The sequence below is a fragment of the Macrobrachium nipponense genome, chromosome 46 (genome assembly GCF_015104395.2).
Source record: "Macrobrachium nipponense isolate FS-2020 chromosome 46, ASM1510439v2, whole genome shotgun sequence".
Taxonomy (NCBI): domain Eukaryota; kingdom Metazoa; phylum Arthropoda; class Malacostraca; order Decapoda; family Palaemonidae; genus Macrobrachium; species Macrobrachium nipponense.
The window spans coordinates 41,944,984-41,965,273 of NC_061106.1; the positions used below are offsets into that span (position 1 = coordinate 41,944,984).

At 39.8% G+C, this 20,290-nt stretch overlaps 1 protein-coding gene across 1 annotated transcript; it reads right to left on the reverse strand.

Moving 5' to 3' along the window:
* Positions 1-1,101: 1,101 nt before the first annotated feature.
* Positions 1,102-19,343, reverse strand: LOC135214707 (organic cation transporter protein-like). The gene is made up of 12 exons (XM_064249038.1): positions 19,156-19,343; positions 9,134-9,381; positions 6,697-6,835; positions 6,140-6,320; positions 5,607-5,710; positions 5,173-5,327; positions 4,788-4,956; positions 4,361-4,508; positions 3,704-3,876; positions 3,019-3,191; positions 2,363-2,547; positions 1,102-1,818 (listed from the first exon to the last, which is right to left on the reverse strand). Exons 1-12 carry the CDS (start codon positions 19,341-19,343, stop codon positions 1,615-1,617), a joined length of 2,067 nt encoding a protein of 688 aa, XP_064105108.1. The 3' UTR covers positions 1,102-1,614.
* Positions 19,344-20,290: the final 947 nt, after the last annotated feature.

Genomic DNA, 20,290 nt, shown 5'->3' on the forward strand with positions numbered 1-20,290 from the left:
ATACCAAATCAGCTTTAGGAACCAGTACCTAATTTTAAAATGATCGGCTTCTTCCCAACCAAGTAATGTGCGGCGTTAATGTCAGTGCTTCGCTGGAAAAGCGAAAAAACATCTAGCAGACTGACAGATGGATAGGTGGGTAGACAGACGGATAGACAGAGGTATAATTTAACTGTGAGTACAGCGCAATAATTACAAGATGGAGGAACGTGTTGTTAAATAGCCAAGTATTGTACGTATTCTTGCTATCATTTCGTATGCCTTTTAGAGAGAGAGAGAGAGAGAGAGAGAGAGAGAGAGAGAGAGAAAGAGTTGCTAAACTGAGGGTGAGAAACGCGACGTAATGATAAACAAGGCGTGATGCGACCTCCGGCTTACTCGGGTGCGTGCTAAAATCTACGGTCAATTAGCGCGTCGTTTCAACAACGGAAATTAAAATAAATACGCTATATTTTATAACAATTAATTTTCTGTGCAGTTTAATATGTGCATTTTTTTTTTTTTTTTTTTTTTACATTTTCATTCTGATAAATAAATTATAAATATCCTATTCTAAAATTCCTGTATCTTTAACTCAAAGCAAAACACCTTTTTCAGAGCTTTTTAGGCTTTTCCATAGGGCTTTCCTAGCCCCCCCCCTCCCCCCCAACCAAGAACAACAACAATAACAACAACAACAACAACAAAACCTACAAAGAAGGTGAAGTAGTAGAAGTCACATTGCTGGTCACTGAGCAAGATCCCGTGCCGGCAAAAGGCCTGCTTAATAAAAAAAAAATGACAGGTCATGGCAAGGACGAGAAAGGCAATAAAGCACATGAGACAAAAAAAAAATGACTGATGATTGATTGTAAGTTATACCTGGCGTCACAACGGACGAGATGACTCACTGCGTATGGCATTCAGTTCCTCATGAATTTGCACACATGACGAACTAACTGTCATGGAAGTTTGGTAGACGTTGAACGTCGTTGACATCAGCTTCATCATGGCTTCCAGTCAGCCGTCATATAAATGCTGGAATGTATCGGAGAAGTAAAAGATTTTGAGAGTTAATATATATTTGTGGGCGGAGTTCTGCCATGACATTAAAAGGCAACAATAGTTATATAACGTTTTTATTGAGCAACAACCTCCATCTTCCGTAGTTTATAAAAATATATAAAAAAAATTAACAGATTAAACATTTAAAAATATGGCTCCTAAAAAGATAACATTTTAGACAATAATATTTCGTAAAAATGTACGAGTATAGGCCTATACGGCCTCTTTTACTTAGTGAATCCAGCTGCCTACTTCAGTTACTTATAATTCCTTCGTGGGATATGTTCAGAAGGCTAATATTTATTTATTTACAGGGATACAAATCCCCAGAATAAGAATGCTATATTACTATAGCATTCTTATGAGAACATGACTTTTCTTTTTCTGATGTCTCTTTTTTTTTTTCTGAAACTTTCACCACGTACATAATATACAGGGTGTCCATAAAGTCCCAGTACCATTACAAGCACTAAATACTTGCAATGGTACTGGGACTTTATGGACACCCTGTATAAAATACATATATATATTCGAATAAATACAAAACCGACTAAAATCTCTTTAATATCATCAGTCGACGCTGAAAGCCTGGTTGTCTTTGGCAGCATTCTTCATCTCGATCTTGACGTCGTCTCCTTCCTCTGTGTTCCCCTTCGTCGCGCCCGTGCTCTCCGTGATGCAGTCCCTCGTCTCCGGCAGGAGGAGGGACAAGGACGCCGCTGCGGCGGACATGACGGCGAAGAGCGCCGAAGGACCCCAGGTAATCCCGGCGCCCTGAGAAGCAGTTCATTATTATTATTATTATTATTATTATTATTATTATTATTATTATTCAGGCGATGAATAACAATAATAATAATTAGTTGACAATGCATCAAAACGCAATAATAAAAGGAGCCCATCAAAACGCCAAAAGTATTAGTACCATATTTCAGAGACTGCTGTCCCTCTCTCTCCCTACAGGTAGGTAATCTCTGAAATATATAGTACTACTTACTTTCTATATTTTGGCGTTTTTTATGGGCTCCTTTTATTACATGGAATTCTGCTGTAACGGAACATTTTTACCAATCATTTATATATGTACATATATACATGTACGTGTATTTAGATAGATAGATAAATATTAATGCTTATAAACCAAACTCGTACTACGTTTTGCTACGGAAAACTCCCCTTTTCAGTCTAGTATCCTGAAGGAAATGTAGAGCAAAACACAAGCCATCTTAACGTACGTTTTCCTAAAGGAAATGTCACAACCATTTAAAAAACAAAAACAAAGGATATCTTGGACTAGGAGAACACGAAAACCACTCACCAATATATCGTTGATGTAAGGCGAAGTGATGCTCCCGACTCGAGCCATCATGCTGGATTCCCCGACAGCCAGAGATCGATACCTCGTCGGGAAGAGCTCAGCGGTGTAGATGTAGACGACATGGAACGCCGACACGATCGCGATCTTCCCCACCAGGGAGAGGAAGATGAGTAGACCGAAGGACACTGGAAATATTGTTACGAAATCAGAAGCCGAAACACCGACTGACGCTTTTAACAATCTGTTCGTCAGCGAAGTGTGTGACTGTCCGGTGAAAAAAATCAAGGAATTCTTCTTGTCCAGTTCTTCAAAATGCAGTTTGAATTAGGATCTTTATCGAAGAGTAATATTTCTCGGGGGTTATTATCTTAGTCATCTTGACAGTCTTTTGTTTAGTTTATGTTATTGCGGCAATCAAACCAATACCTATTTATCAACAAAGCATGTGACTGACAGATGGAGAATATTAAGAACTTGTTCGTATACAGTTCTTAAAAATGTATTTTGCGTTATTTTCAGCGCAAAGAAAGCAAATAAAATAAGAACACTGAAAAATATGCAGTTAAACGATTGAATATATATGTGCATGGGCATTAGATAAGTAATTCACTGACATCTTATGTTTACATCTGAATCAACGACAATGGAAAACATACCTTCGTCCTGCGTTGCCAAGAGGATGGCTATGATACAGATGGTGATTCCGCAGACGACGTAGTACGTAGTCAGCGACAATCTCCTTCCCAGGTGAGAAATCATCGCCCAGGTGACGAAGTAAGATGGGATCTCGGCCAGGCCTCCCAGGAACACGTACATGTAGGGATCAGTGCTGGAATGAAAAAGATTTCTAGACTAAAATCGTTGCGTCTAGTTGTCACTGAGGAAGCCTATAGTATCAGTTGTACTTGATTAGAGTTCTTCAAAGTATAATTCTTTTAAAATATACGAAAGGGTAATGATAATGATTTTGGTGAGGATGGAATCAAAGCTGTTTTTATTCAGTGTCAATCTTGGTATATTGTTTTGGGACGTAATAAAAAATTTAGGCCAAAGGCCAAGCACTAGACCTATGAGGCCATTCTGTACTGAAAGGGTAACTGAAATAAAAAAAAAATGTTTTAACAGTGAAGAACCTTAATCAATGCCTACAGTACACCACGTGAGGTGCACTGGCAGCGCTACTCCCCTTTCAGTTCGCCCCTTCCAACTTTGACCTATGATTAAGTCGTTCATTTTCCACTCACGATATAAAAAAAATATCTCAAAGGATATTGAATTCAGTAAGCTGCTCTCATTATAAGCCGTAACTTACACATCAATTCAAGCTTATCACAGTCTTACCTGAGGTTCCCGGAATTGAGGGAAATGCCATAGTACACCATGGAGACGGCGAACCAGCAGAAGTAACTGATGATGATGTTCTTCCTGAGCTCGGGTTTAAGTACCAGGATGAAGAAATGCTTCAAACTGGAGACGATGCGCTGAGAGAGATTTTCCTTGGGTTTTTCTTCTTTCTGAAGGTAATAATAATAATAATAATAATAATAATAATAATAATAATAATAATAATAATAATAATAATGAAAAAAATCTTTGACAATAACAACTGTAATGAATACAATAGCAACAGTAATAATAATACGTTGCGCCTAACTAAACTTTAGACCGATCAGCTCTCTCATGCTTTCATTTCATAACAATAAATGCGATTAAGAGTCAGTGTTACTACCACTTATCAAAAGAATCTCATTAATGTCATTTCCATACTCTCTCTCTCTCTCTCTCTCTCTCTCTCTCTCTCTCTCTCTCTCTCCGTGTTTTTCTAGTTGGCTCCTTCGATCGTTTTCAGGTCTCTGGCACATCGTAACAAATGACGAATATCGCACTCTCTCAAGAACTGTGACAAGCTTTTGCTAGTTCGTAACTTCTCGCAACCCCTAAATTATTAAATGGAATACTGTCAACGCAAATAAAATTGCATTTTGAGGTCGTACTTACCTGTCCAATCATCCTCTTCATCGACTGAACGAGTGCATTTGTTGGAGGAAAACAGCGGCCATTAACTCGGGCAGCTTTGGTAAGGATTTCAGCTGCCTCTTCGCAACGCCCTTGGGATATCAGCCAGCGAGGGGACTCTGGTATCAGCCTAGAAATGTTTCATTATCGATTACTCACCATTAATAACGCATCCACCAAATAATCTCTTAACTTTCACGTACTGATCCACAAGGATGAAAATATCCCAACTTTAAAACGTTATAGTATTACGTTCTGAGCCTATAATGTGTGACCTCTTGTAGTCACAGAACATTAAATGATTCTAAACTCAGTGTTTTCATTCCTGTTAACCTTATCTCGGACGTATTAAAAAAAAAAAAAAAAAAAAAAAAACAATTGTGCGTGTACATCGCTTTTTCTCACTTACCAGTAATAAGAGAAGAAGAAAATGGTAGGAAATGTATATGCGACCTGCAGCCATCTCCATGGTCTAATCAGGTAGGCTATGCCTGGCACTATCATATAACCCACCGACCATGGAATACCTCCAACGCTGCCTATTGAGGATCGTTGGCTGGGTGAACACATCTCCATCACTGGGAAATAGTAAATCAAAGATTAATCATTCACGCATTGACATTTATCACCCCAAGAGCATATTACTAGTTCGGCCTTTTTGAGTTCAAGGAACCTTGGCACTAGCATGGACCTATACACCAGGTTTCAACTATTAATTGCAGTCCAATTTTCAAAGCTTTAATATTTTTCCCCTCAGATAATAATAATATGTGAAGGACTTGAGGATTGCTTACTGAAAATGAAGCACCCGGTGAAATAACCGTAATTGAAGCAGGAGACGAGAATTTTGAAGATGATGTACAGAGGAAGTATCGGAGTGGCTGCAGCCGCCATTCCGGCCACTAGGCTAAGCCCTACGTTTAGAAGGATTATAGGCCTACGGCCATGCCTGAAATTAAACCAAAAATAGGGTTAGTATACCGGGACGCATGTAATTTTAATACAAGTAGTTTTTTAAAAGTGCAATTTTAAATAAAATCCTGAAAGAGCACTGTCTTACTGAAGTAAAATCTTCGGTTTTATCTCGACAAATTGTGATAGTCGTTTATTGCAAAATGAATATATACTGACAACGCAGTTATTTGCTCTTCTGTTCTTTTCTCATTTACTTTTTGGCTTTTCCTAACCCACATATCTCATATATTGATTCATTTATCATTTTGCTTACAGGTCCATGAAGTATCCGAAGGATAAGACACCTATCAGAACGCCAAGCTGCGAAGCCGACTGGGTCGTCGAGTAGATCGCTCTTCTGTCGCACACCAAATCCCACTGATAAAAGAGAAACGGTAATCCTTAATGGTTCTGTCAAAAAAAGGAGTCTATGTTCAGACAAGGAAAAGAGGAAAAGCAAATGAGTCTATATTCATACAAGGAAAAGAGCAAAACAAATGAGTCTATATTCATACAAGGAAAAGAGCAACATTTAGTATTTGAAAAACCTTTAGTAATGGAAAAATTTTGAGGTAGGTGACCTCTCCTGATTGTAGTTATGACACCAAATGTTCAAAGAAAAAATGTAATTTACGACACTGGATTCCTTGCGAAACAAATAGCCTAAAAATATGATTTTTTCCATTAGACCTATATAGTTTGAATACCAATCAAATGCAAACTGTATATTATGTGAGGATATTACTTTAATTTTCATTAGATTTTCAGTAAGCCTAAGCCTATGGACAACGGAACCAGCCATCATACCTCAGCAACTAGGGTCGCACTATAATGGCTGACATTGAAATGGCGAGACGAGCAGTAGATGGGCGAATGATCGCCGACAGAGATCGCGTCTCGATTTTCGATCGCAGACTCGTATCCCATTTCCACGGCTTTCGCGTAATCGTAGTTGTAGAACTTACAACCCTTCTCGTCCGCGTCTGTGCTAATGAAGGGAAAAATACGTTTCATTGCCGGTGATAGTACTATGGTATTAGATATTGCAAATAGTACTATGGTATTATTGTAGATAGCACTATGGTAGATATTGCAAATGGTACTATGGTATTAGAAATTCAAACAGTACTATGGTATTAGATAAAGCATATAGTACTATGGTATTAGATGTTGCAAATAGTGCTGTGGTATTAGATATTGCATACAGTACTACGGTATTAGATATTGCATACCGTACTACGGTATTAGATATTGCAAATAGTACTTTGGTATTAGATATTGCAGATAGTACTATCGTATATTAGATATTGCATGGTATGCATAATGTATCCTGTGGCCTTTGAAGTCCTTATAGGCGGCTTTACCTATTGAAAGGGATGGCGAGGTCAATGATCTGTTGCTGAGTCCAGTTCGCCTCGTTCAGAGCATCGACCTGACACCAATACTCGGGAGTATCACCCAGGAACTGGTAAGTAATCGCTTGGAACGGAAGGACGATGACTCCTGAAAAAAGATTTTTAGCCTATATATATATGAGTAGACATGTATATATAGTACATGTGTGTGCGTAGTGCGTGTATTTATGTATGGTAATAATGGTTACCTTTCACATGCTGAAAAATAAAAGAAATAAAAAAATGTTAAAAATTGAAAGAAATCATCACTCGGCCTCAGGACTAACATTAAAAATATAAGAAATGACCACTTAAAAGTGAAGAAAATGTGATATATATACGTAATTTCACACGCTAGTACCACTGAACCCAAACTGGATTAAACCCTTGTATAATTCTTTCCCACAGATCACCCCGGCCCTATAGACGATCAGGTATTTGGCCAAATTCAGCATTACGCCAAGAACTGAATTGTGTAAGGGTCATTTTGAAGGCTTCTTACACAATTTAGCGCCAAAAAAAAAGTAGGTCGTCTGAGTGACGATTTGCGCATGCGCTATGCCCAATTTAAATCAGTATCTCTTCTGCTTCCAAGGTAGAAGGGAGGTTACCGGTACGAGGAGGAATTCAGAATTGAGCCAAATTTCAGATAGAAGCTGTAACAGTAAAATAACTGGCATTTCACAGAAGTCTGGTTTAATGTCGACCTTTTCTAGTGTTTTGACGAAGAGCTGTTTTTAACGGACCAAGAAACGCCTTCTCTCTCTCTCTCTCTCTCTCTCTCTCTCTCTCTCTCTCTCTCTCAGCGCCATGGGCTTCGAATCGACTTCCAGTTTGATGATATTCAAGGAGTCAGATGAAACAGCAGCTGTAAGTATAATTTTTTCGTTTTTTTTTTTTTTTTAATTTGTTTGTCCTAGTCGAATCCTTGCTGATAGAGACAAGATAGATAACAGACGAATGCAAGTGAGAGAGAGAGAGAGAGAGAGAGAGAGAGAGAGAATAAAAAACGATTGAAGAGATCGAAATAACTGACTCCATTGGTTGTATGCATCGTCCAATAGGTCTAGACACCGAATTTTGTTAAACTATTAAGGGGGGGGAGATCCATTAAGTTTCCTATAACATTTTGCATCAAGCAACACACCTTAGCTCTTTATAAGATAGTAGTACTAGTCGAGAAATGTGTAGGACTTTCAGTTAGACGTAGTTTTTCTTTATTACTCACTAGCCTTCATTATTGTTGACCGTTTTGAGGGTAAAATAGGAACACAGTAGGATAACACTTCTCTAAATACGCCTCTAAAAAAAGATATTCGATATTCCTTTATTTATATTAATAATAAATACAATATCAGAGATGATAAGCTTTGCTGTGTTCAGTACGGATAAAATGCGAATGCATTCTTGTATGTATTAGTACTAGGCCGAAGTTGATCTTACCATAAACTAGCCTTATTATAACTCGCTCTTACCTCCTAAGTGTTCACAAAATAATTAATAGATAGCTACTCGAAGTCAGGACCCGGCGTTGGTTATACAGTTTTCTGGGTTTTGTTGTCTAATAAACTACCAAATTTGAGAAGAGGTGCTCCTTTTAGTACCACTGGAGACCGAAATCATGAGACCGTTGTATCTTCTCTCTCTCTCTCTTTCTCTCTCATATAGGAGTGAGTGAGTTGATGATATACATAATTTTTCTATTAAGAGTTCTCCAATGTTTTCCCGCCGGAATTTTACAGCGCTACTGTGTTTCATTACCATGTCCGCCCAGTTCACCATACTAGGCCTAGCCCACTTTATTCTTAGGACGTAATTATATATATATATATATATATATATATATATATATATATATATATATATTATATATACATATTAATATATATACATATAATATATATACATTTACACGCGGCATAGATGAGATCTTCAGCCAAGTTCTGAATCCAAGTGTAAAGTTAGAAGACTCCCGTGCATACCCCCCCCCCCACACACACACAACCCCCCCCCCCCTCACTCCCGCCCCCATCCCTTTTCCTGATTGTTCGTATAGTAACGTTTGTCGGTATCTATTTCGAATTTTTCGCATCGTTGCAGCTCGGTTTTATCTGTAGTATCTCAAAAGGACTTGTTTGTTATCCATGTTTCTTTTTATTATTATTTTTTGTGTGTATAATCTCGTGTGTTGCATAATCAACCCTGGTTTTTAGAAGAGAGAATTAATAAATAGATAATCATGCAAATAAATTATTAAAATACAAGGAGAATTGTTATGAAGATGTGGTTTGTTGCATCTTTGCTATAACTTTTTGAAGTTTCCAATACCACGACACGCTAACGGTTATTCGAAAATGCACTGACCCAAGCAAATAACTATATAACAAGTGCCCGAAACACCACTTACCGAGGCAACTCGCCAATAACGTGATGATGTTCCATCGCCCGAAAGGATTCATCATCTCCAGCAAATCCTCGAAGCTCGTGATTCCTACCACGCAGCCGTTTTCGTCCAATTTGAATTGATCAGGGGTCCCGTTCTTGCAGATTTCGACCACTTCCAAGATGGCGGAGTTCTCCTCCTCCTCCCCCTTCTTCGCCTTTCCTCTCCCGTCTTTATCAGTTGGATCTGCGTTACGACCCATGACTTGTGCTCTGTGACCAAATAAATGAATTAATAGGTAAAAAAAAAGTATTATTATTATTATTATGAACCCTATTTGTATGGAACAAGCCCGCTAAAAGGGTTAACCTTGAAATTCAAGTTTGCAAAGAATAATGGCGTTCATTGGCAAGGAGTAACAGAAGCTATTGGAAAATACGGACATAGGAGATCAGCTATCGAAAAAGGAATAATAGAATTAACAAATTAATAAATAAACATAAAATTCTAAGTGAATTATTAGTAAGATATAAAGGGAGAATTGTAGAAGTTAAATACTTTACTTCGTAACTTGGATATGAACTTTTCGCCAACCATCTTTAAATCAATGCTTTGTATATAAATATTTCAATGACATCTCGTTGCTCTATATCGGCTCTTCTTGAACTTTTGCTCCAATAGAACTCGATATATTTTTCATATCTTACTATAATGGGAGTAATGTCTATCCGTCCGTCTGTCATTCAATCACGGCCAAACGGCTGGTCCGATGGCCATGAAACTTGGCTGGGTTATGGTGGGGACCACCTAAGATGGTTTATAATGGGGTTTTATCCTACCTCTCCGAAGTGGGTGGGGGTGAGAAGGGATTCCCTGAAACGGAGCTGGATCTGTCCGTGAAACGAGGCTGGTTATGCCCGTAGACTTAGTTACCTTACGAATTTTCTCATATAATTTCTGTTTAGATATGTTTGCTAGTATCAAAGAACCCTCGCATTAGAGTGACTTTTAACTCTTGTGAAGCTGTTTCGCTCTCTTTCTCAATTCAAGGTCTTGTAAAGACCACCAAGAAATCCATCAAAAGAACCTTGCCCTGTTGTTGTACAGGCTAAATTAAAGTAGAATCAATCGCTCGGAAGTATGTGAAATGGTATTTAAGGTTCCCTTATCTGCGTCTGAACGCCAACGCCTTCGGGTTCACAATGCCTCGAAAATATGTGAAAATCGAGTTACATACTTAATAATAACAAGAGAAGAGGAAAAGCAGCTACGCATCCATGACGAAGGAAATGGTATATAATTCCTCCTCGTCTTGAGTTGTACACACGCAAGAATATGCCAGAGGCTTAACCGCTCCAGGCTACAGTAATAGTATAGTTATCCATGTCAGAGGAGAACCGTAGACCCAAAGTAGACTTTGCGTAGACCCATCCTCTCAAATTCAGTTGAGGGCAATTCCGTGGTGCACTGTAGGCATTGCTTAAGGTTCTTTGCAGCATGCCTTCCTTAAGCGCCTAGCTGCAACCCCTTTCGTTCCTTTTACTGTACCTCCTTTCATATACTCTTTCTTCAGCTTACTTTCCACCCTCTCCTAACTCTTGATTCATGGCGCAACTACTTTGAGGTTTTCCTCCTGTTACACCTTTCAAACCTTTTCACTGTCAATTTCCAATTCAGCGCTGAGTGACCTCGTAGGTCCCAGTGCTTGGCCTTTGGCCTAAAGTTTGTATTCAATTCGACTCAAGACACTTTCCATTCCAAGAAAGGTATTATAATTAAAAAGGTACTGCGACCACCAACTAAAAGGTGCCATGGGCGTCTCGCCATTACGAAAGGGAATCCGCCGTATCCGTAGGGGAAAAAATAAACATACGAATAAACGAAATGAGCAGGACATCTATTATAGGTACCCCTGAGGAATAAGGACCTCAGTGAGCAACTGCGCACCTGATCTTTCCTCCCGTGTTTCGGGGAATTCCCCGCGATACCAGGAAAGAAAACGGGGATTACGTAAGTCTTGGTCTAACCCACCCGGCGTAGTAAACGGTCTGTCAGGCAGAATCCTACGCACCTAACGAGAAATATCTATCATTTACGCTCGCTTGTGAAGTAAAGCTAAAGCACTTGAATGCCTCCTCGGTGTGCTTGCGTTATTTGTCGTTGCGCTTGCGCGATATTGCTGTAATCACAGAACTACGAGTACATTTTTTTTCTTATGAATTCTTCGCCTGATAATTACAAATATTGATTTAATAAACGGACTGCCAAAACGTTATGAATGAACTTCTTAAGCGTACAATTTCACTCAAACACAAGTTTGCTCGTGTCATTGGCCGTATCTCATTCAGACTCTGAATAACGAATCTTCAGTCCGGACACATTTAGTAAAAAGATAATTGTTCTCCCAGGAAGGGTCTGACAGATCGCATTTCACTTCGGTATTTATAATTCTGTAAACTCGCGTCATTCGTCAATGTGTTTCTTGTTAGCTTCACCCCCACAGCGCCTTAGTGGCGTGGTTGGTATGGTCTTTGCCTGCCAACCTCGGTGGCCGCGAGTTCGATTCTTTGCATTCCATTGATGGGTCAGAGAGTGTATTTCTGGTGGTAGAAGTTCACTCTCGACGTGGTTCGGAAGTCACGTCAAGCCGTTTGCCCCGCCCGTTCTGAATATCCACTGTTCCAGCAACGTAAAAAACACATACAAACAAACAAACACCCCCATCCCCGTTCCTACCAGCCCTGCCCCCCCCCCCCCCTCCCCCCCCCCCCCCTCCTCTCTATCTGTAATGGGAAAACATGAATTTTCTTAACGGCATTGATTGAAAAGCATAAAACACTTGAAATAGGAATGATCACAAAAAATGTCAAATCTTCAAATCTCCTGAACATAAACATCCGAGTCAGGTTTACCATTACTGAATCCAGCGTAATGAAAGACATCGGATATCAGAGCACGTAACAGTCATTTACATAATGTATGACGCTTTAGCTCATTTTTTTTTTATCTCACCCCAGAGGGTTTGGGTTGAACAAAGTTCAGTTTTTTGCGTTGTGGATAACACTCATTTCTTTCCTTTCTTCTGTGTTCTGTTCTACGTTTTTCTCGATTAGAGGATATATATATATATATATATATATATATATATATATATATATATTAAAAGGAGCCCATAAAAACGGCCAAATATAGAAAGAAAATACTATATTTCAGAGACTGCTCTGTCTTTCTCTATATTTTGGCGTTTTTATGGGTTCCTTTTATTAGATGGAATTCTGTTGTAACAGAACATTTTTACCAGTCATATATATATATATATATATATATATATATATATATATATGTGTGTGTGTGTGTGTGTGTATATAGTATATATATGTATATGTATGTATATATATATATATATATATATATATATATATATATAATTGATCAATGAAGATCGATAGACAGACACACAGACAGGTAGGTAGATAGATAATAAGTTTGATAGTACTAATAATGATAGGTTGTCAAATGAGAGAAGCCACGCAAAAAATACATCAATAAAAAATACAACTAGAGGCAATTTAAGTGTAGGTGAATGACTGGTGATGACCTCCATTCCTTCCAATCTTTGTCTGCATCTATGGCAACACGAAATCTATAGAGAGAGAGAAAATTATGCACGCGACCTCTATCTTGCTGAACTGCAAGTCATGATCAGTGTTGGGAGGTCCCATTTATTCGCAGTCTTATGATTCCTCCTCTCAGTATGTGGCGTGATTGGTATGGTCTTGGCCTGCCACCTCGGTGGCCGTAAGTTCGATTCTCGGGCATTCCACTGAGGGGGTTAGGGATGTGTATTTCTGGTGAGAGAAGTTCACTCTCGACGTGTTTCCGAAGTCACGTCAAGCCCTTGGTCCCGTTGCTGAATAACCACTTGTTCCATGCAACGTAAAAAAACAAACAAAAACAAACTGTATAACAATGACAATGTACATTGCTTTTACTTAGTGTCAAAAGTAGCTGCACATCATGACAACGATTTTCTCTATTAAACACCGACACTGGAAAACCCACCGAAGTATATGCAATAAATTATCGCACGAACACTGGGAGGACGTATCACCAACTGGCCCACCCAACAGAAATTGCAACGCCTGGACGCCAGCTGGTCCTTGGGCGTAGAAAGTCGTTCCAGGTACAGATCTTCCTGGACCCCGCTTCCAGACACAGGTTCTTGGTCGATTATTATCTCATACTGACGAGCAGATTTTTAGCTAAGGAAGCACTCCCCAGGTCGCTAAAACTAATTGATTAAGAAGGACGCAATACATAGTGTAGTGTCAGTGTAAACCTAATAAACTCGTTTCACCTGGGAATCACGTTGAATCAACAACTTACTGATTGCGGTTTTTTGCAAGAAAATCAGTTAGGTGTTACGCTTCAATCAAAGTCAATTACTACTCGAGCAGCTATACGAACGGGAATTCGCGGAGACACGACTCCAGGGGATGATTACGTGAGGTTGCATCATTGCAAATTGCTGATCCTTATTTGCCAAACAAGCCGTAAGATGATGATGACGGAAACCAACACGTATCCGGCTCAAAGGTTGGCAAGCCCCTCCTCTCCCTTGGGTAGCCAATGAAAAATGTTTCTAACATTTCGGTTAGACGTCATTATTAAAGCAGTATTTTGTATTCAAATCCTGATAAACAAAGAGGGGTGCACCGTAATCACTGGAGAGAGAGAGAGAGAGAAAACTGAAATTTGTAACAATCCATTGCGATCTGGTACAAGCACCAGTGTGGAATAGCGTTTATCATGAGCCTGTGATACCTTTTGTTTATAATGTCACAGAGCTTGTCAAAAAGAGAGACGGGGGAGGCGGTGGGGGATGGGTAAATAGAGTAGGAGTCATGTCATCCTGCATTCCAAGCCTGACGCCTGGGGCAGGTACTGTCTTGAAACAGCTGAACTATACAATTACATAGATAGCAATTTTCCACCCGTCCCTGAGACATAAAGCCCATTGGTGGTTGTGGGGGGAGCGGGGGAGGTAGGATGTAACCCCATTCTAAACCATCTTATTTGTCCCCACTATAACCCTGCCAAGTTTCATGCCCATCGGACCAGCCGTTTGGCCGTGTTTGAATGACAGGCGGACGGACGGACATAACGCCCATTATAGAAAGATTACTATTGCTCACTGGTCAAATTACGATATACACGGAATGTAGTATACCTCTCTTCGCAGTAACACAAGATGAAATGAATGTCAATATAGCAGTGAAGAAAAAAGTTCACTCTCGAGGTGGTTCGGAAGTCGCGTAAAGCCGTTGGACCCGTTGCTGAATAACCACTGGTTCCATGCAAAGTAAAAACACCATACAAACAAACAACTTGCCATGAACTGAATCTTTCGATCGTGTATGCTGGTAAATTCTGTTATCAAAAACGAAAGAGAAAATAGCTGGAGTTTAAATTCCCGAAGTACGGAAAATGGATTGAAAGGGGTTATTCTAAAATTCTCAATAAATCTCAAGATTTACCATTAATAATCTGGTATGTTCGCGTTTTAAGAGATCTGGAGCACATATTGAATTAGCGGATTCACCAATATGTCCTTGTCCAATATATCTGAAGATTTGCAATTAATAATCTAGTATTTTCGCGTTTTAAAATATCTGGAGCACATATTGAATTAGCGGATTGACCAATATGTCCTTGCCTTCCCATAGCCTAAAAGGATTTTATATCAAGTCACGTGAAGACAATAACATCCCTCTGGCTTCGAAGGTAAAATATGTTCCATCTTGAAATGTTTGATCTAGTGGAAATAACTTGATTGTCAGTGTGGATAGTATCAACGAGAAAGAGAGAGAGAGAAACTGGCTCTTCCAGGCCGGATCACATCGCTCCCAAAGGAAGCGGAAAAACGCCTAGTTCATGCATCTCTTATACCCCAAAACGTACACGTGTGAACGAGACTATTTCCCGAGACCTTGAGCTGTCCTAGCTTACAGCAACTCGCAACCTTCCTTTTCGTATATCCGTACATGCCCACAACTCCCATGACGACAACAGCAATAACCTATTGTGTTGCAATGCAAAGATATTAAAGAATAAAAGGGGATTTCTTCAAAGGAAATCTGAAATAGCAAAGACAAAGGCAGTTGAGAAATAACGAGTCACCAGCTAAGGTAAGTCTTTGTGTAAGGGAGGATGTGATAATACATTATTTCCTCAAGACAATTATTTCAGAGATAAAGATCATGCCGAGAGAGAGAGAGAGAGGCGCGGGGAGGGGAGGGGGTGAGTCATTACTTCAGTGCTAAAGTTCATGACAAGAGAGAGAGAGAGAGAATCCTAACGTATGAAGTAAATTTATACTGAAAAGTCTTGTAGGCGATAGTAAATATCATTCCATTTAAAAAGAATTGTTACTCTGTAAAAACATCAGCGTAAAAGATGAATAAAAGAATGAATGAGTAATCGAGTAATATACAGATGAAGTGACAATAGCCAAATCTAACACCTACGTGACAGATTATGAAGTAAAACGGCTACTATCCAAGTATTCCGTCTTCCAGTTACCTTGTGTACAAAACAGAAAACGGGAATTCCTCACGACTAACGGCTCGGCAAACAGGTAACCTATACGCGATATAACACGAACCCAACTGGCAAATATGTTTCCAAACTCTTCCACTCCCCAATCCAGGGAGATGAAGTTGGTAGCAGGTGTGCAAGATGCCAATCAGACTCCCGATAACAACACTGGCATTACTCCTGTAGAGCCGTGAACCGAAATGTGGGACTGTTTGGGCTTGAAAGTCACGGGTAGTATCATGCGTTCATTTTTTTCCATTTAGGTACGAATCGCATCTACGTAAAGTTTGCATGTGTATTATGCTTGTTATTAATCAAATAATGAAAGTAGTCTCGGCAGATTGAACCTATTTCACATAGTATCAGTCAAGCCGGAAACGAACGAACAATTTTGAACTTCCCGTTGGTGAATAACCACGGGTTCCATGCAACGTAAAAACCATAAAAACAATTTTGAACTTCCACTGCTTACCACAAACGAAAAGGATTGAAATCTCACAGCGGGGCTTCTCTCCACACTGAAGGAAATATACGTAATGAATGGCAAGAGTTCGGCTTGTGGATGTACGGGATGGGTGTGCCAGCAAAGGAAAAGTGAGAATGGTGACCGTGAGCATGGACATCATGATTCAGGTTATAGCGTCTCATGATAGTTACCCACGAACAATTTGATTCCCGTTTTCTACGAACGGAGCCCATCTTGCAAGCTGATTCGTTCAGTAATTTTTGCACTGGATTTATTTGGGTGTTTGGAATCCACCGAACTAAAGAGCAATGGTCCATCTTTGAATACACGTATGTACGGGGTGTCCTTAAAGTCGCAGTACTGTTACAAGCAATAAATACTTGTAATGGTACTGGGACTTCATGGACACCCCGTATGTTTGTGGTTGTGCCTATCGGGGAATAATCAGAGGATCTTCGTAGGAATGCGAATGCAGAGCGAGAGAGAGAGAGAGTAGCAATGTTACAAGGAGTTACAAGGATTAGGATGTCTCAAAGACTTGTTAGTCCATCCTAAGAGGAAACATCGTGTGCTCACTTATCTCTAGGGGCAGGTTTTACTGTTCATTCAGTTTCCTTCTAATGATTTTGTGGTAGGTATTGAAAAATGGGCTTCCTGGGTAGGACCCAACCTTGGCTGTGTAAAATGACAGGTTCGGTTGAATGAGTCGCGAGATCCCACAATGTAAATTGGGCTTTATCACGATATAATAAAAATATGCCGATCTCATCCGAGTGCAATCATCATTACTCACTGCTCCATTATTTGTTGTGTAATGGAATCCTGCTATTGGAGACGGCTCGTTCATTGTTGTACATCCTGCATTGCATTACGTTGTGGCCGAACCGTGAGAATCATTATATATATAAATGTATATATATATATATATATATATATATATATATATATATATATATATATATATATTGATAGATATATATATTTAATGTACATTTTGGCTGTTGATAACAAGTTTTAGAAAACAGCAACAACCGATTGGACATATGCTGAACTGAACATCCTTACTTATTCTTCTTTGTACTATTTGCATTTGATAAACCCTCATTACCACTGAACTTAATTAGGCCCGACTTATTTCTACTATTTGCATTTGATTAACCCTCATTACCACTAAGGTTATATGTGGCCCGACTTAAGTAATCGACATTGAGTTACGCTTTATATCTAAAGCTGTCAAGGTGAACCGGGTTTTATACATTCAGCGAATAAAAACAAAATGGCGGAGTAGGTTCAAATGAAGGACATTTCTGTATAGGTTAAATTGCTTAACAGAAGGATAGTGCTTGATCAAACTCAGACGTACAGCAGCAGCTTCCTTTTGCAGCCCGAACCTTTTGGTTAGTTACTAATGCATCAAGAATCACACCACGAGTACCAATTATAACTACGGCTGAAAAAATATGTCCAATAAAGTGGAGGTTATAACCAGTCAGCAAGCACCTCAGTGGCGTGGTTGCTATGGTGGTTGCGTCCCACCTCGGTGGTCGCGGGTTCGATTCTCGGCCATTCCATTGAGGAGTGAGAGATGTGTATTTCTGGTGATAGAAGTTCCCTCTCGACGTGGTTCGGAAGTCACGTAAAACCGTTGGTCCCGTTGCTGAATAACCACTGGTGGTTCCATGCAACGTAAAAACACCATACAAACAAAAAACAAACAAAACCAGACAGCAACTCATCAAATGAAGCGAATAAGATCATCTTTGCATAATCAGGTGAAAAGAAAATCATGCACAGTACAGTTTGCTCGCTGACGTTGCATATAACTATACTACAATAAATCTTTTCGATCTGTTGATAGGCAATACGTCCCCCTCTATTTCCATTGTTTTTTAATGAGGATCGGATAATTGGTGTAACTTGTTCAGTACATTCAGGGAACAAACTACTATAATCGTATGTGCCGCTTAGTTATAGATCAGGAAAAGGGCAGATTCCTTGAGTAAGAAGGATGTGTCCCGTTGCTGAATAACCTCTAGGTTCCATGCAACGTAAAAACACCATACAAACAAAAAGACGGATGTGCCATGTACGGATGCCAAAAAGAAGAGGGTGAGGATACCTAATGTGGAATCTACCTCCCTACGAAATAGTCTAACACATAGCTAGCATCATCCACTTGCCAGATAAACAAAGATATATATCAAATTTCATACTTCAGAATGAACACTGGTTTGAACTCATGACCTCAAAATATATTGGCAATTTCAGGTTGAGTTAGCTGTGACGGCAGACAGAAAGTACACTTTGTTTACCAACGGGTACCGTAAAGGGAAAGTGATAAGTAAAGAGAAACGGGTAATGAGAGAGAGAGATTAGGGGTGAGGGGGAGGGTAGTGAGGGAGAAGGCTAACGAGGAAGCTGTGACGCAGTTGACGAAACAACTGAGTAATCCTTGAAAAAAAGAAAAAAAAAACTAATATTTTCTTTTACGAAGCCCATCTTTGCAAACATTTAACCCGCTCGGTCATCAATTTCCCCTCCCCAAGGTTAACGGCGAAGACGCCAGCCTGCTTTCACCTTGGCCCCGTCCCTGGCACTAATTTTGTTCTCTTTTCTACATCTTATTTCCTGACTAAATTTATACACCGCTTTGCTCTAAGCTTTCAGCTTATTGTATAGTAATTAACGGATGTAGATTTTTAGTTTCCAAGATCAATTACTTGTCAGCAAACGACTTCTGTTCGTACTATCATTTTCTAAAACTCACGGTACGTTTGGATGTAAACAAGACAGTTGACTTATACAATCCCTTCTCATGCCATACCTATGACATTGACCACTCAGTACGCAGCTACCAAATGAACATTAGAGACGATGTTGAAGAAATATTCCAAAAGTCACAACAACAACAGGTCTTACATGACACACGCCGAGCTCCAATGAGCGTCGTAGAATCCATTCACTGATAACTTCCAAAATTTACCTGCCAACGAAGTCGTTTCCCAGCGTAACTCTCAACGTCCGGCATATACGAAGGGGGAGAGGACGAGGAAGGAATGTTGCCTCATCAGGAGCCCGTGTTCGACTACCAGGAACACCTGACCTGACCAGCCTCATGGCCGCCTGAGCGAGACGGGCACCTTGGTTCCCATAATCAGGTGTTACACACATTTGTCCTGCGATTCTGTCGAGCGACGAATGCTTCGGCAATGACGCCTGATTAATATATTCGTTCGTTTTAAACGGCAACTTTTTTAAAACTGCGCAAACGAATTGGATAACCGGATCATTTTGTGATTAAACGGATAAATACGTGCGAGAGGTGGTATTGCGTGAGAGTTACTTTGATTGCGAAGTTTAACGCGTGACCTTTTTGACCTTGCTGCCCGGTGTAGGCCAGATACCCGCGGGGGTTACGTTACCGGGAAACGTGATGTAATCTCATATCTTCCGTTATCACTGTTAAAACGAATAGCTTCTGTATCAAGGTAGGAGCCGTCGATACCTTCGCAAAGGGGAATCTCATATAAGGAAGAAGTGCCATAGTGGCGTGGTCGGTATAGTGTTGGCCTGCCACCTCGGTGGCCGCGAGTTCGATTCTCGGGCATTCTGTTGAGGTGTGAGAGATGTGTATTTCTGGTGATAGAAGTTCACTCTCGACGTGGTTTGGAAGTCACGTAAAGCCGTTGGTCCCGTTGCAGAATAACCACTGGTTCCATGCAACGTAAAAATGCCATACATACAAACAAACACAAAGCAACGTAAAAACACCATACAAACAAACAATCATATGGAAGAATGTGATTGAAGATGAAACAAAAAGAACAAATAAGGAAGGTGAAACAGACACTTCATAAGGTGGAACGCTGGCCAACGAAGAGGGCTAATTTAAAAATAAAAAAGTAAAAAAAACTACTATTAATTGTCGTAGTCTCTCGATGAGCATTGATTTCCGGAAAGTTTGTAACATCGTTACAGACTCCGCGAAGTGAACCAAGTAAGAAAAAAAAAAAAAAAAAAAAAGAACCGCCTGCAGGTCTGATGACGTAAAAAGCCGACTCTAGGAAAATGCTCCTCGTAAGGAATACTTTCGCTGGCGGCTGCAACAGACCAGAGTT